Source organism: Cyrtonyx montezumae, unplaced genomic scaffold, assembly GCF_038088225.1.
Source record: "Cyrtonyx montezumae isolate F1298 unplaced genomic scaffold, pur_monq_1.0 scaffold_5, whole genome shotgun sequence".
Lineage (NCBI taxonomy): Eukaryota > Metazoa > Chordata > Aves > Galliformes > Odontophoridae > Cyrtonyx > Cyrtonyx montezumae.
Genome location: NW_027072056.1, coordinates 22,663,932 through 22,681,019, shown reverse-complemented (window position 1 = coordinate 22,681,019; position 17,088 = coordinate 22,663,932). Strand labels below are relative to the sequence as shown.

Genomic DNA, 17,088 nt, shown 5'->3' with positions numbered 1-17,088 from the left:
CTGCGCATGCGCGGAGCGGGCAGCGCTCGCGTGACCTTGTTGTGCGGCGGGCGCGATGCGGGCGGCCGGGCCGGGCGTGCTGCTGCTGCTGCTGGCCGCGCTGGCGGGGCCGGGCGGCTCGGCGGAGCAGGGCGGCCTGCCGGCCAAGAAGCTGCGCATGGCCTACGCCACCGGACCTCTGCTCAAGTTCCAGATCTGGTGAGCGCGCCGCAAGATGGCGGCGCCGGGCGGGCCCGGCATCCAGCCCAGCTAGGCCTTGGGCCGCGGCGGGCGTCGGCTGCACGCGGGGCGGCGGGGAGGGGGGGGGGACGGAGCGCAGCGCCGCGTGACACCGCCTCTCCGCACACAGCGTCTCCTGAGGATACCGGCGGGTGTTTGAGGAGTACATGCGGGTCATCAGCCAGCGGTACCCCGACATCCGCATCGAGGGGGAGAACTACCTGCCCCAACCCATCTATAGGTAAGCGGCGATAGTGTCTTCCCGCGGTGCGTGCTTTTCTCGGTGGCTGTGAGCGTGCGGTCACAGTTCACCCCAATGGAGACGTACGGAGGCCGTGCTGTGTGCCGCACGCGAGCAGCGCTGCGGCCTGCGTCCCGGAGCGCGGCCCGGTGTGACACCGCGGTGTGCCGGGGCCGTCTGCGGCCCGACCGTCTGCCGCGCGTTGTGCGGCCTTCCGTCGCGATGTGTCTGCACGGAAATTCCCGTTTGTTACCGTTGTGGCTCAGCCTGCGCGCCGTGCCCCGCTGCAGCGAGGCGACCGGAGCCGCTGCCCGGGCCCTGCCGCCTCCCCCCGGGCCCTGCCGCCTGCCCCCGGGCCCTGCCGCCTGCCCCCGGGCCCTGCCGCCTGCCCCCGGCCCTGCCGCCTCCCCCCGGCCCTGCCGCCTGCTCGTGGCCGCGGGGAAAGCTCTGAAGTACGGCAGGAAAGCAGTGTCTGGGGCGTTGTTTACTGCTGTACGTGTGTTGGAGGGCGTTGCCGGACTCGTGAACCGTTTTTTGACCCAATTACCGTAATAACGATGATGCAGATCTAACTCGTGCTGAGAACTGTAAATTCCTGGAAACCGGGAAGCTGTTTCTAGTGTTGCATGTCAGTTGTGTGCGTCTCTGTAACGTGGAACAACTTCTTTTAGGTACAAAATGTATCATCCAGTTTAGACATATATAAGCTGAAAGCAGGCTTCTGTTTGAGGTCTGCTTAGAAAAAAAAGAGCAGATCTGCCTCTGGGCTGCACACATGTTCCCTCAGAACGTGCGTTCTTGTTAATGTGTGATGGTTTTTTGAGTTACAGAAATTGTTCACAGATAAATAAATTTACTCAAAAAGTGTTAAATTTCCTCTGAAACACAATGGCACGTTATGGAAACCATTAACGAGGCAAATGGTAGCAGTATGTGGTGAAGCATAACTGGGAACCTTCTAAGTCACTTCTGTTTGTTGTCTTTTAATAGGCACATAGCATCCTTCCTGTCTGTCTTCAAACTAGTATTAATAGGCTTTATAATTGTCGGCAAGGATCCATTTGCTTTCTTTGGCATGCAAGCTCCAAACATCTGGCAGTGGGGCCAAGAAAACAAGGTAAACTGCATACTGTCTTATGTTTTTGAAAAGCAATGTCAGAACAACTCAACAGAGCCCTCAGGCTTCTGTGTTTTTTCGTCTGGTTCCTAGCATTCCTTATTCCAAGCTGGTGATGCTGTAGAGGGACAGTTGCAGTCAGCATTGCTGGTGAAGTTGCAATATGGGTTGCTAAAGAAAGGCTGCCGATACTGAAAAGGCACTGGATTTCTTGTGTGTTTTTTGTTTTGTTTTGTTTTGTTTTAATGGCTCAGGTAGAGATCTGTGCTGGTATTTCTAAAGCTGCCACTTCCTTCACTGTTGTGTCATGACTACTTTGCAGTTGTTGCTTTCATCAGATTTTTAAATAAATGAGGTGTGCAATTTTGCGGTTAGAAAAATCAAATTGAAATTCTATGGGTTTTTTTGCAGAGCATTCTTGGGCATGACAGACTGTTCCTTGTGGGATGAATACCCCTGTGAGTCAGTGCTGATGATGCTAATGGATTCATGTCATCGTGCTCTGATTTAGAATAACCTTATTCTAGATTTATTTTACTAAGCAAAAACAATGTTAAGTTTGATAGCCTTTACATATTCTGCTGGTGCACAGACATTCAAGCAGCTGCCCACTGCAGTGGGGCTGTGTCTTCAGCCAGCTGGACTGTGCTGAAGATGTAGTGCATCCTGCTTAATTACACAGAATAAGAGCAGGGCTGAGCTGGGCTGGCTGTGATACACCTGTGATGTTCTGAGCAGTCAGTGTCCCCTGAGCTAACCCCATTGGCATTGCAGCAAGCAGTGTGAATGTGCATGGAAAGGGGATTAGAGGTGGTGTGTTGCTGAGGATTGCATCATTTCATCCTGAGACACTGACACAGACAGTTCTGAATGATCAGTTCAGAGAAACACCCCAGGGTTGGCAGTTTGCATGAACAGGAGAAATATAACTTTGCCTAGCCCCTGCAATCTGTGTTAAATCTGAGTGTTACTCTGTAAATGACAGGCAACTTGTAGAGATGGCCATGCTCCCTCCTTGTCCTGAGAGTGCTGCCTTAGCCACGTGATTCTGCAGGCTGGCTGCTAAGGTGGGCAGGGATTTGAGGAGCAAGGGGCAGGTGGATGGAACTTCGCCTCTGTGAATTATTAGCTGGGTGATTTCAGAGCTATTTTGATGCCTGTCTTGGGAAGATAGTGTGCAAAATCTTTGCAAAAAAGAAGGTGAAAGATAGATTGCTTTGCCACCCTAGGACTATGTGATTAAATGGCAAAGGGAAGTTCAGGGGTGCATGTACACTTGCAGCACTTGTTACAAGTGAAGAAGATAAGCTGTGACTTACATGGCCAAAGTGTCTGGGATTCTTTCTGTTCTCTTCCAGGTTTATGCTTGTATGATGGTTTTCTTCCTGAGCAACATGATTGAGAACCAGTGTATGTCAACGGGTGCATTTGAAATAACTTTGAATGGTGAGATGAGAACTTCCTGCTCTGGGGTCATTGTGCTGCGTGTGTATGCTCAGATCTGGGAGAGCTGCTGTCAGGAGGAACACGGGGTGTTAGGAAATGTGATGTTTCAAAATGTGATGTGTGTGGTAGTGCCTTCCATTTTGAAGCTTCAGACGTTATAATAACTGGTGAAAATCACATGTCCTATACTGCCATTTATACATATGTTAATTACATCTATTTAAAAGTGAAAAAACATATTTAAGGGAATATTTGGTCACAAAGAGTAACTGTATTATGTTGTCTTTGCTTGAGATATACAGTAAGGAAGAAGTAGCCAACTAGGAAAGCTGTTCATTATATGCCTTCCCTATCCTCTTTTATAATAAGGCTTAGACTTTCAATCGTATTGAAGCTGCTGATGCTCCCAGAATTTCTGTTACCTGGGGATGGCAGGATTATTTCTCAGGTTAAGAATCTGTAGATCTTCTGCCTTCAACTAATTCTGTGGTTTTAGAGATTATGTAAGCTAGCTGGAGTACCGAATTTTTCAGGCTGTAAGTATGAGTCTGACTGGCTGTGTGTTTTGTTTCTCAGTTTATAATGATGCAGGGTGTGTGTCAGTGTAGTAGTCAAGCTATATACTCCAGAACCTTTAAAGTAAAGACTGACCACACTGAATCACAGTAGTTGAACTTGGTTCTAAATCCCAAATTTGAATTGGCATCAGAGCTTTCCTAGGCCTGTGGTTTAGAGACTCAGAATGCTATCCTGCCACTCACTGTGAAGTTTTTAGACATTCCGTTCATAGGAATGGATATTTTCAACCTCTGAATTCATGTGCTACACTTCTACATGAAAGTGCTAGACTCTTGGTTTGTGTTTTAGTTATTTCCTGAGACCTGAAGCACTGTCGATGCAGATATTTCAACATAAAATAGTGTCTGCCTGCATAGCTTCCTTGGTCTCTTGAATGTTGTGTTTAACATTGGTCTGCCATGTCCCTGACTTTCCTCAGTGTAACTTTGCTTTCTCCCTTCCTGTGTTTTGTGCTAGATGTTCCAGTGTGGTCTAAACTAGAGTCTGGCCACCTTCCTTCCATGCAGCAGCTTGTACAAATTCTTGATAATGAAATGAAGCTCAATGTGCACATGGAGTCAATGCCTCACCATCGATCATAGCCCCATCTATCAGCGCTGAAACTTCTTGTAAGTCTTGCGCCGGTCACCAGTGGCCATGGACTCGGATGTAAATTGGTTTTGATATTTGTTCATTTAGAAGTGTTAAAAGGAAAAAAAATTGTTAGGAGCTTTCATTTGGTCCCACTTGCAGTAGTTAGTGATCTCACTGTGTTCAGACACCTGCAGAGGATTCCTTCAGAGCTCTCTTTAACGAGAGGGAGAGCAGATCAGAGATTGTTACTTTGGCAGTGCCAGTTCAGGAAATCAGAGAAATCACTGATTTCTGACTTGTGCAGATGTGCCCTTTTTGTTTGGTTCAGTCCAGTTTGTCTTCGTAGTACAGCCGAAGTCATCTGAGTCGTGAAGTTGTTTTGTACTTTAAAAACATTATTTAAAAGTTTGGTATTTCCTGTGCTTTCCAGAAGCCTGGCATCCTATTCGTATGGATCTCAAGACAGCATTCTTTATGTTGCCGAGTAGATTATGACACTTCTAAGCTTACAACACATGCTAAGGTTGTTCTTACATACAAATGGGATATAAGTTTAAAAATAAAATAAACCCCTCCTCAGTTTTATTTCCATCCACGTGGGAAGTAATGCTGCACATTGGGAGGGTGGCAGTGAGCCCCCCTCTCTTTGTGTTCTGTCTCCTTCTTTATGGTCGTACTGACGTAGCATCATTCTGATCATATCCCTGCAGACATCTGCTCAGAGTGAAATAAAACCAGTCCTCTTTGGTCATGAATTACGACCTTGTGAGATACTCTGTTCACAGTTCAGTTTTTATTGCCAGAAGCACGCGTAGCCTGCCTGTCCTGTGAGCTTGCAGTGAGTGCCTCAGCTCTCTGCATGGCTGGGACAGGACAGGGCTGGCTGACTTAACGCTGGTGTCACTGCTGATGCTGGTGCTCTTGTCTCCGTTTCCAGGCATTAAGCTGTGATTTCCAGGGCCACGTGTCTCGGACCAATGAAGGCCTGTACTGAAGACAGCTTGCTGTTGGTGCAGGCTGGATGCTTCTCTTGCAGTCACGTTGTGCCTCCTGAAACAACCTTAATGAAAGACATCTTTCAGTGCTGGCGTGTTTCCAGATACTGCACATTCATGGAGTGCAATAATACTGTATAGTTTTTTTAAGATTTCATTCGACCAGTCCATAGCTCAACAATGCAGGCATTACTAATTGTAACTTATTTTATATTCATGTTTCACGCAGTGGCAGATTGAGTTGATACCTAGTTTTCCCTTGGAAAAGGTTTGTTTAATCTGTTGTATTTTATATGGATTTATGTTCTTTTTGTAGTTTAAAATGAAGTTACAGGAACGTCTGATGTTGTCCTAAGCTGTTAAGTAATAGGCAGCTGCCTGTCAAATATCTCTGATGGGGTAAAAGCAGGTTTGTATATTTTTCAAAATATATGGCAGAGTTGAACAGTGCATTATATACTAAATTATATGAACAAGATTATATTCAGAGTAACTGCATCATTTTGTGAATTCAGTAAAAATTGAAGTCAGCTGCTTTTCAAGTGGTGTAGGCCAGCTTGAGAGGCTTTCCCACAACCATTCTGAACAGAATGTTCAGAAGCTGTGCCTCTCTACTGCCCAAAACAGAAATAGGAAATGGAATTTAAATAAAGAGTTCTCATTGACTGTGTGAAGTACCTTGTGAGTTGCTGATGGTGATGACATTCTTAAAACTGTAACTGAAAAATGCATAAAAAGTCCACTTCCCAGAGCCATTAATGTTGTGATGTGTTGGTTGTCTTGCGTGAGCCCCTTTCTGCAGCCTCGCTTCTGTAGGATTTGTGGCCCAGCTGTACAGTGCAGTGCTGCTCGGGGTGAGGAGCTGCATCGTGTGTGGGGCGGCGGTGGTTGGCACAGTGCAGCTCTGAGGGGTGCTGTGGATGTTGGGTGGCTGCGGCCGTTGCTGAAGGGCCAAGGGGAGCCCATCAGCGTCAGGTGCTGTCTGGGGTCTGTAGTCATAGAACTCATTAAGATTGGGAAAGATACGAAGATCATCTAGTGCAACCATCACAGCATCACAGAACTGTAGTGGTTGGAAGGGAGCTCCAGAGATCATCGAGTCCAACCCCCTGCCAAAGCAGCTCCCAGCCCAGGTAGCACAGGCAGGTGCCCAGGTAGGTTTTGAACATCTCCAGAGGAGGAGACTCTACCACCTCCCTGGGCAGCCTGTTCCCTCACCAGCACGTCCACTAAGCCGTAGTCACTGCAGCTCTGTCTCAGACCCCTAGGATGGAGCTGAGGCCTCTCCTGGGCATGGCACACTTGGTTCTCTGCCACAGCTGAGCTGCTGGAGCTGCGGGTCCTGCTCTGGTCGCTCCTGTGACCTGCTGGGGCCGTCCTGCCCAGTGCCCCAAGGGAGCTGCCAGGCACTGGCACTACTGTCCAGGGGTTGGAGTCGCCATCCCTGGAGGTGTTCAGAAACGGTGGAGATGTGGCACTGAGGGACATGGTCAGTGGCTTTGGTGGGGGTGGATTGGGCTTGGGGATTTTAGATTTATGGTTCTGTGAAAGCTGCAGAGAGCTGCTGGCAGGCCATGAGTTCCTGGGGCGCTCAGTGTCTCACCTTGTGGAGGTGCAGATGTCTCATCCTCTGCTCGTTGTTCTTGCTCCAAGCTACGGCACTCCACACCCTTTGTAAAGCTACCTAATGTGTGTATAGTATATATATATAATACTTCCTGGGTCCTCCTTATCATATACTGCCTTTGGTTGCGGAGGGGGAGAGATCTTCTGTGTGCTGGGGCAGTAAATCAGACAAGAGCTGCGATGAGGGCAGCAGTCACTGTTTGTAAGTACTGTCTAACCCAGCTCAGGACTTAAGGAGGGATTTAAATAAGGTTTTGAGTAACCTCAAAGCTCTGTCCACCCAATTGAAAGAAAAAACTACGTCAATTGCTATTAAGGTGTTGCAAATTGCAACCATTAAACATGCAGTGGCCTCAGAACCTGTTTGATTCTGTGATGAAGTTGTCTTTTTAGCTATTCTTCTGAAATAGATAAGTCAAAATTTCTAGTGTGGATTGAGTTTTTAGTTTCTCATTAATTATATACTTAAGACACATCAGACAAAGCAAATACATGCACAGATGTGTTGCTAGGCTGTGATTTTCCATGAGCTGTTTGCCTGTCACCCTGGTGATGCCCATGATCTGCTCACTGCCCACAGTATTCCTCCTTTTCATCTGTGCAAGATCATGTAATGAAGTGTTGGGGTTAGGTATGTGAGAAGCTCTGCTGATGTTTGTTGAATGCCCCAGAAGCACAGCCTTCGCTTCTCGCTGGGGGGCACAGGCTGGCCCGTGTTCCAGTGCTGCTGCAGTTGCTCTGGGCTGCAGGGTCCACTGAGTAGATTTGGTTTAATGGGGGGGACCAGGCCCACGAATGCTATTCACTGATAGCTGCCCCCTGAAGAACCAAACAGTGAAGTGGAAAAAAAAAAGAGTCACAGGCATCCCAAGCCTGCTAACAGCCCCCAGCAGCATCCATGGGGTCATACCGGGTGTGAGCACACACAGTATCTCCTTGGCCCCCTCCAGCTGCTGGCCCTGCCGTGCTGGTGCAGCCTACAAGAGCAGTGTTTCTGTCGCCCTGGCTCTGCCTGCCCTGTGCTGCACTCCTGCCCACACAGACTGCAGGTGCCCGGGCAGCAGCCACCTGCCCACCTCGGCTCCTCGCCCTGCGTCACGGGGCCGGGAGCCCGGCCCACAGTGCTCCTCCCTGCCAAGCATGGGTGGGAGCGTCGGCCATCTGGCACCTCTGGGTGCGTCCCCCTGGGCGTGGAGCAAAATCTGATGGGAGGTGGTGAGGCTGAGTGTGCTGAAAATGCCACCGGCAATGGGCAGCGTCTGGGGTGGTCGCAGAGGTCTTCTGGGATGGACAGAGTGCCCTTTAGAGGACCGATGTAGGTGTTTGTGGCCAGTGTGCAGCGGACCCAGTCCCCTCTAGCCAGCACAGCTGCACATCTCCTTGCTGCAGGGTTCCTCTGCTGGGGCTGCAGGAGGGAGCATGGTCAGTATGCTGTGTGCTGTGCTGCACGCGCTGCTCAGCTGCCTCATCCCCCCTGCCAACCTGCTGGTGATCGTGGCTGTCTGCCAGCTGCTGAGGAAGCATCCAAGCTCCAGCTACATCTACGTGCTCAACCTGGCCACCGCCGACCTGCTGGTGGGTGTGATGTGCATCACTGAGGCCCTGGACGACGTTCTGGATGGGGACTTTGACCACAGCAAGTCCTTCTGCCTCGTGCGCATCTCCCTGAGCATGACGCCGTGCATTGGCTCCATCCTGACCCTGCTGCTCATCTCCCTGGACAGGTATTTGGCAGTGAGGCTGCCGCTCTCCTACCGCACGCTTCTGAAGAAAACACCCGTGGTCCTCTCGCTCATGTTCCTCTGGATGCTTGCCTTCCTCCTTGGGCACTTGCCTCTGATCTTTCCCTCCTTCCAGCAAAGCAACTACACGGGCTACTGCGGGCTGCTCTCTGTGGCCAGGAGCGAGTACCTCTACACCCTCTGTTTCGGCATCTTTGCTCCATCCCTGCTCGTGCTGCTGTGCCTACACATCTCAGTGTGCAGCATTGCCTATGCACAGCACACACGGACACCCCACTCCTGTGCCCAGCCCGAGCCCCTCCGCGCCCGCCTGCGCCACTTCAAGGCGCTGCGCACTGTGCTCTTCGTCCTCATCGGCTTCGGACTCTCCTGGGGCCCATACCTGGTGGGGGGCACCGTGCAGGCGGCCTGCCGCTCCTGTGAGCTGTCCAACACGCTCAAGGATGCCCTGTTCATCCTGGGTGAGGCCAACTCCCTCCTCAACCCTCTCATCTACGCACTGCACAGCAGAGACATCCGCAGCCACCTCGCCAAACTGCTCGGCTGCAGGCAGAGGGGCCAAGGGCAGCCCGTGGCCTCCAGCATCCACACCGTGGGTGGCAGGGGCTGGCCCAGGGCATCTGGGCTATGAGGGGTCCGTGTCCTATTGCCCCGTGGTCACTCCCATGGCTGTATGGCCTGCAGTGGGACAGTAGTGCCTGGTGAGGCTGCGAGCAGATACCTCAACAGCAGCCTGGTTCCTGGGGCTTCTCACTGTCCAGTGCCCCTGCGCCCATGCAAATGCTGCTGGGGATGTTGGGCTGTTGGTTGCTTTGGTCAAACTGTGGCCTCTTATCTCTTGTGAATGAGAAAACTGATGTATGCTGTGCCTGTGGTAGGTTGAACTACTGCATGATGTGTTGTGCTGCGTTGTGCCTGCGGCAGGCTGAACTGAACTACTGTGTGCTATGCTGTGCTGTGCCTGCAGCTGGCCAGACAGCACGCAGTGCTCCCAGAGGGGAACACAGACACTGTGCCCTCTGTGCGTGCTGCTGAGTGCTGTGGTGCCATGCTGCAGCCTTAAAACACCTCTTCCCCCACCCCTGTCACAGGCCGTGCCTCAGCTGTTTGCTTTTATCTTTGTGCCAAATTTATGGGCTGAAAAGAGTGCTCAGCCCAGGCTGGCTTCTGCTGGGAGATGGAAGGGAGCGTGCTGATGAGCGGTGCTCTGACAGCAGGCACACGGTTACTGTGCCCTGCACAAAACCTTCCAGCCAAGGCACTCCTCACCACAAGCTGACACAGTGTGATCCGGTGCTGGCTGCACCCCACCCTGCGCACATCAGCAGGATGGCCCCAGAACTGCAGTGCCCTGGTCTACAGCAGGGAGGGCTGTGGGGCACTGGGCTCAGCACCTGCCAGCACTGCAGCATCAGGATTCTCTGGCTTGACCGGCTCAGATCATTTTGCCTTCACACCACACATGCTGCTCAAACTGGAGCATTTACTATTGCCTTGACTGAGCTGCACAGCTCCTCGCTTATGTCAGAAGTTGTGCAAAGGTGCAAGATCTTTAAAGTCTGTGTGACAAGGTATGCTGGTGGCTTCATTCTGTCCCAGCGCTCATTGGAAGGAAAGTTCAGGCAGCCACGCAGCTTATCGATGAGCCGCAGGATCCTCACCTGCAAGGCTAGCAGCAGGAGCTCGTCCTCATTCAACTTCAGGGGGGCACGCAGCTGGCCAGCCTGGCTGCCCTGAGAGAGTGGGAGGCATCAGAGTTGCTTTGGGGGCAGGACCAAGGCTGGGGCAATGCAGGGGGCACCCCCATGGGTAAGGAAGATTCCCTGGGTGCCTTGCTGCTGCTGCAGGAGTAGTTGAGTGCGGAGCTGACTGTGCACATCAGAAATACCTGCACTTTGGTTCCCACGTTGAATTTTGCTTGTTGCCCCATGGCAAGGAAGGAAACTGTGATTTTATCCTGGCTCACAATCCTGACCCCCACGTGCAGGTTGAGGGAGAGGAAGATAGGGCTGAACGGGGTGCAAGGTTCTGATGATGCTGTGCTGCTCGGCCACATCCACCTCCTCACCCTGTTGCCTCTTCGGTCCAGGCACTGTCCTCCTACAGTGTTCATCGTTATCCTATAAGAGAGAAAAAGCAACACTCCGCAGCGAGGGGTGCACCCTGTGGCTCCACTGTCCCCAGCACCCCAGGGACAGGACCTGGTGTCAGTGCTCAGCAGGGTTGGGACCTCACATAGTGCTCACCAAGCTGTGGTGCAGGTTTGGGCCTGACACACCAGCACACAGTGGGGCACAGCCCTTCGAGTGTGGGAGGAAGAAATAGGGGGAGGTTAATCTCCGTTTTGCCTTGAGCACCTCCCAGCCAAGGCGAACTGCCTTCACAGAATTTCCTCCAAGGAGGGCATGCTGCATCAGCTCAGCACGGCTGTGTCTCTGCTTTTTCCCAATGGCACTGGTGAGTCTATAAAACACGCTTCCTCTCCCTACAGATCACATCTCCCCTCTCTTGTATTTGCCATGTAGTTTTGGAGTGCTGCTAAAAATACCCGTTGTGATCTTTGAAAACACACAGTGAGAGCAAAGCTGCTGTCTGACAGCGACGTACCACACAGTGCCACGAGGGTGATAGCAGGTGCTGCTGCCGCTGGACGTGAACACCGCCTGTATCTCAGTGTTACTCGCCTTGTCTTCCTGCACTATGCAAACAAACTGCTTTTTCTCCCGCACAACGATGACTGCCAGGTTTCCAGATGGATAGCTACCATCAGATAAGGTGTTCACAACTCCTTTGTGTGCCTGGTTCATTGGTTATTGCATACCAGGTATCTCAGAGTGCTGCTCTGGAGTGCACAGACATTGCTGGGTTATGGTGCTCCAGGCAGAGCACCAACTGTGTGCTGCAGTTCTACCTGGGGAAGGGACAAAGGTCTTTCATACGTAAATGTTCTCTGTACACTGACAAAAATGCAGCTTGTTGTTTTTCTAGGCAATAACCCAAACAGAATTTCTTAGAAGCATTAAAGACACATTGTGGAATCTGTACCGCTTAGGACTGAAAGCACAAGCCTGGCAAAGGGAAGAGATAAGCCTAACATGAATGAGGACAGTGAAAACAGGGACAGGTTCCATTGCCACAAAGAAAAAAAACAACCAGAGGGAAAAAATGTGCCCTTAGCCCCTAGAACTGACCTGACCGTATACAAACAGCAGCTCTTTTGCACCTCTCAGGGCTTGCATCTCCAGCACAGCTCGCTGCTGGGAGTGCATCCATGTGAGACACTTTGTCATTTGCCACTGCCACAAATGGCAGCAGCCCTGGGATGAAGACAGCCAGAAGGCAGAGCTGAGCTGTCCCCAGCGGGGCTGGCGTGTTCCTTCAGCCGAGCACTGAGCATGCATAGTGCCCTTCCTGCCTTGAAGTTACAAACTGACCCGAAGGAACGTGATTCCAAGTGTAAGCTCTTTCTCTGCTGCTCTTTTTGGACTGTAGAAGTGGTGAGCCAGGCTACCCCATTATACAGCAGACTAGAACATTCTGAAAGTTGTTGTGTTTACAGCCCTGGACTGCTGTGGGCAAACAAACCCCATAAAGGATACAATAACTGTGCTGTTCCATCTGGGAACAGGGTAAGAAACTTCCCTCCATGTCTGTAGTATTTCTTCACCAATTCATTCGTCGCTACCTAAGATTGGAAAAGAAGTGATGAAATGAGTGGTGGGAGCCCTGCACCCAGCCACCCCTTTACAGGTGCAGTCCATCTCCTCCAGCAGCAGCACTTGCCCTTTCTCCCATAACAGTGAAGTCACAGCAGGTAATGCAGCAGGAGATGGGCTCCTCCTTGAGCTCTGCTGCTCTCTCACCAGGCATCAGTGTCCAACCCGTTGGAGATGGTGGCTCCTGAGAAAGCAGGTAGGAAATGGTGCCAGGGTGTGCTGCACCTGAGGAGCAAAAGGAGGGCTTGTGTGCTTGAGTAGGGCTGGCAGCCCTGCCCCTTGGTGACACACTGCCTTGGCATCCTTAGTGAACATATGCCTATAATTGAAATCCAGTTTGTCTGTTCTAAGTCAAAGAGAGTTTGGTTTTATTTCCTAAATCTGAAAAGCTGCTCAGTCACTCATGGCCTGAGCTGGGAACGTGCAGAATATTCACTTTGTAGAATAAGACATAGATCACCCCAATTCTGGCAGTTTCTACCTCCCAAGCCTTGGCTTTAGCAATTTATTACTCTCTAAGGTCAATTTATGTGCATCTCAGCTGAAACATCTGGGTGTAAGTAATGAATGTCACTGGAACTGCTTTTTTTTTTTTTTTATGTGTCAGATTATTTAATACAGTAGCATCTAATTTAATGGGATGCACACTGGACAATGAACTAACATGTAGTGGCATACTTCCTCCCATTCAATTAGAGAGCATTAGAGGCAAGCAATTGCATTAAATTCACTGTTGTAACAAACAGATACTTAAAAGAAATGTGAACTCACACTCAGCTACCACTGTGGGCTGGGCTGCCAGGAAGGCTAACTGTCTGGCCATGTGTCTTTCCTGCTGCCTGGAAATAGAAGTGCTTGTGACAGACATTTCATATATCCCTCTTCAGAAATCAGAGTGAGTACTGAGCAGATTTGCAATAGAAACCCAAGTTTCGGAACCTGTTTTTCTCTCCACTCCTATAATTGCAAGTAACTGTTGGAAATGATGGTATATCACCAGTGTTACACTATCTCAGGAGAAAGTAATTGCTCCCATGTGGAGATTTCAGTGAAAAAGCCCTGTGATTGCAGTGGTATCACCTCTGCTGATAGCAGAGATAGACAATGTGATGGACGTCACATGGAGCTGTGATGTGGACGTTCCCCACCCAGAGCAGTCCCAGGCGATCCCCGCAGCCGTCGCAGTACCTCTGGTACACCCTCTCCTTAGACAGGTGTATTTCAGCTTCAGTGCCTTGGGGCTCATGAGGGTCTGTAGAAGTAGGACCATTCCAGGCACTTCTGTGTTTCTCCCTCTCACTTACAATGAACTCGTAGAGGTCTCGATTGTGTTTGCAACAGAATTTCTGGAAAGCAGAGAGCAGTGTCACTGCGGCAGGCGTCCCTGGGACCAGCCCCTCACCTTCCTCCAGCTCGCTGCTCCGTAACCTGCGGTGCTGGGCAAACGTCCTCGAAGGAAGGGAACGGCCTCAGCAGGCTCCCGCAGTACTCACACTTCGGAGCACAGTCCTCCTCTACCTAAAGCACAGGCAGGATGGTATCAGCACATAGGTCCTTGTTTTATCTTGGGGAAGTAATGCTGCTCAAAACAGTGTTGTGAAGTGTGTAAGAACATTCAGCCCTGTGTCTGTGATGTCTTGGAACAATTTAACTCCAGACATTAGGTTCAAGAAGCTACCAAACAGAAAAGCTGATCAGTAGCAATTAAACATCTCAGTACGGCTCAAAGACCAGAATCAGTGTAATGCTTATGACATGCATTCATTCCAATTAGAGGGAAAGCTTCAGTGCCTGCACAATGCTACAGCTGAGTACTTTGATGCATTAACCCTTTCAGATATGTTGCTCAGAGCTTTGTGAGAAAAAGCTCCTTGACTGCAGTGCTGTTGATAGCAGAAAAATCAGTGGGGAATTTCCTTAGGAATCACTGCAGAGTTGCTGACAGAAGGGCTGAGCATTTTTGATCAGATGCAAGTTAGGGCTGCTGCTCTGACACGATTAAGGATCAGTGCTAGATACTTTGCAAGTTTCACTCGTATTTTTTAAGACGTGTTTTGAAATGGAATTATAAAGTATAGATGCTCAGGTATGCACCACGAGCATCTTTTCAACATCCTGACAAAAGAGACATCTTTCATCAAGGGGACTCCTGCACAGTCTTGAACAAAGGCATTATTTTTATCTTTGCTATGTGAGACTCTCAGGAATCACCCCACGAGCACCCTGCAGGGACACACCTCGGCTAGCAGGCGACCCCGCAGCGCCTCGGGTCTGTAGGCCAGCACGGCTGGAGGGCCGACTGAGGGCAGCGTGTACGGCCGTGCCAACAGCTCCACAAAGTCCTCTAGGAACTGCGAGACAGAGAGAGCATCAGCAGCGAGGAGTCACAACTTTGTTCAAGGAGAAAACCATCATGCGTAAATGCATCGCTGTAGAGACTGAGGAGCCCTTACCTCCATGGCACACGTGATGTGCAGTCCGCTGGGCTCTTCTGGTGGAGCTGCAGACAAAAGCAATGCTGAGAGCTCAGCACAGCACAGCTCAGCACAGCACAGCTCAGCACAGCACTGCACAGCTCAGCACTGCACAGCACTGCACAGCTCAGCACTGCACAGCACAGCACAGCACAGCACTGCACAGCACTGCACAGCACAGCACTGCACAGCACAGCACTGCACAGCACTGCACTGCTCAGCACAGCACTGCACAGCACTGCACAGCACAGCACTGCACTGCTCAGCACAGCACTGCACAGCACTGCACAGCACAGCACTGCACAGCACAGCACTGCACAGCACAGCACAGCACTGCACAGCACAGCACTGCTCAGCACTGCACTGCACAGCACAGCACTGCACTGCTCAGCACAGCACTGCACAGCACAGCACTGCACAGCACAGCACTGCACAGCACAGCACTGCACTGCTCAGCACAGCACTGCACAGCACAGCACAGCACAACACTGCTCAGCACAGCACTGCACAGCACAGCACTGCACAGCACAGCACTGCACAGCACTGCACTGCTCAGCACAGCACAGCACTGCACTGCTCAGCACAGCACTGCACAGCACTGCACAGCACAGCACTGCACAGCACAGCACTGCACTGCTCAGCACAGCACTGCACAGCACTGCACAGCACTGCACAGCACAGCACTGCACTGCTCAGCACAGCTTGGCCGCATTCTCTGAGCCCTCTGGGGCTGCCCAGGGACTGTGCCCCAGCAGCTCAGGGGCAGCCTGCTGTTTGGGGACGGGGTCACAGTGTCTGTCTGCTGTCATGACACCTCGGGGAACATTCCCTGCTGCTGTCGTGCTGAGGGATGAGCTGGGAGGGAATGGTTTGTTTTTTTTTCCGTGCAGCCCATGCTGTGTGCAGGCAAGGAGGTGCTCCAGCACCCAAAGCAGCAGGGAATGTCTCATGGCTGGGTATCTACCACTGCTCTTCTGAATCCTTTTCATACAAGAGGAAAAAGTTAGAATGTGTGTTTGTAAGGGCCGGGGTTATGTTCCCACCCGCCTGGGCTGCCCGGGCTGCGGGGAGCGGAAGGCAGTGCTGTGGGGCTGGTGGAGGACTGCTGGATGTGGCAGCCGGTTGGTGCAATCCTTGTGAAACCGCAGTTCAAGGAGACGCAGTTACCGTCCCCTGCAGTCAGACTGTGCCACGGAGCGAGGCCGCTCACACAGCCCCCGAGGAGCTCCTGCAGAGGGTGTGAGATGAACCCACAGAGGCCTTCCTGGCACCCCCAGAGGGGCAGGGTCCGGGCAGAAGCTGCCGCTGCTGCGTCCCTGCTGCCTCAGCCCGTGAGCGAGCCCGCTGCCGAGTCCCAGGCTGCGCTCCCCGTCTGGGCAGGAGGAGAAGGGCCGGTGCGCTGCGAGCCGTCCTCCGAAACCCCGCAGTGCCTCCCCCCGCCCCGCGCTCCTTCCATCAGCTGTACCGGGGCTGCGGGAGAGAGCTGCGGGCAGGAAACGCGGCACGGCCCCGCCGCCTGTCCTTACGTGTCTCCCTGCAGGGACGGTCCCGGAGCCGGCCCGCTTCTGTCTGCTGCGGCGGAGACCTTCCCGGCGGCTTTTCTGCGGCACGGGCGGGCGTTCCCATGTCCCTCCTGCGAGACGGAAACCGGCGTCAGTCCCGTGCCGGGACTCAAAGCCATCGCTTCAGAAGAATATCGGATTACACGAAACCTCTCCCAGCGTGTGCGATCGGAACGGCGTGCAGCGTGCGGGCGGAGCTGCGGCTCGGCCCCGCGCTGCTCCCCGGCCCCGCGCTGCTCCCCGGCCCCGGCAGCTCCCGCACCGTCCCTCCCGGTCCCGCTCCGTCCCTCCCGGTCCCGCTCTGTCGCTCCGGTCCCGCTCGGTCTCGGCCGTTGCGCAGCGTGCGGTCTCCGTGGCGACGCGGGGCGGTGGCACAGAGCTGGTGGTGCGGGCACGGCCGCGGTGGAGGCACGGGGCGGGGCCGCGGCTCCTGCGTTGGTGTTTGGAGCGGAGGATGCTCTTAGGAAGAACTTCCAATGTTGGTCGTGGCGACGGAAAAACCCTTTCCGGGTACGGCTGCGGGTACCGCCCGGGGCCCCGGGACGAGCGGGGACGCAGGCGATGGCGCGGCCGTGCCGGGATGGCCGGTGCTGCCGTGACGTGGGGATGTCGGTGCTGCCGTGGGGTCCGGCTGCTGACGCAGAGGTGTCTCCGTGCTGGCAGGGCCGGCCCTGCTGGTCGCCACGGGTGGATATTTCCCTGGGTGCGTTTCAGGCTGTTCCACAGTCAGCTTTAGTTTGAGGTTAGGAGGTTTGTAAAGAAATCCGGGGCAGCCCCAGTGATGCTCCGAAACCCCGC

At 52.5% G+C, this 17,088-nt stretch overlaps 4 protein-coding genes across 4 annotated transcripts in view; 2 read left to right on the top strand and 2 right to left on the bottom strand.

Moving 5' to 3' along the window:
- SERP1 (stress associated endoplasmic reticulum protein 1) overlaps window positions 1-17,088 on the bottom strand; it is a 312,396-nt gene that overhangs the window by 13,371 nt on the left and 281,937 nt on the right. The window lies entirely within an intron of this gene.
- SELENOT (selenoprotein T) lies at window positions 29-5,844 on the top strand. Its single transcript, XM_065747779.1, has 6 exons — window positions 29-198; window positions 350-460; window positions 1,451-1,577; window positions 2,936-3,023; window positions 4,059-4,210; window positions 5,113-5,844. Exons 1-5 carry the CDS (start codon window positions 56-58, stop codon window positions 4,181-4,183), a joined length of 594 nt encoding a protein of 197 aa, XP_065603851.1. The 5' UTR covers window positions 29-55; the 3' UTR covers window positions 4,184-4,210; window positions 5,113-5,844.
- LOC136056136 (glucose-dependent insulinotropic receptor-like) lies at window positions 8,184-9,169 on the top strand. The gene has a single exon (XM_065748153.1). It carries the CDS (start codon window positions 8,216-8,218, stop codon window positions 9,167-9,169), a length of 954 nt encoding a protein of 317 aa, XP_065604225.1. The 5' UTR covers window positions 8,184-8,215.
- Window positions 9,966-16,360, bottom strand: ERICH6 (glutamate rich 6). The gene is made up of 11 exons (XM_065748156.1): window positions 16,255-16,360; window positions 14,708-14,754; window positions 14,492-14,605; window positions 13,683-13,772; window positions 13,443-13,600; window positions 13,026-13,093; window positions 12,318-12,479; window positions 12,138-12,219; window positions 11,146-11,298; window positions 10,427-10,658; window positions 9,966-10,271 (listed from the first exon to the last, which is right to left on the bottom strand). The coding sequence occupies exons 1-11, from the start codon at window positions 16,352-16,354 to the stop codon at window positions 10,008-10,010; spliced, it is 1,470 nt and encodes a 489-aa protein (XP_065604228.1). The 5' UTR covers window positions 16,355-16,360; the 3' UTR covers window positions 9,966-10,007.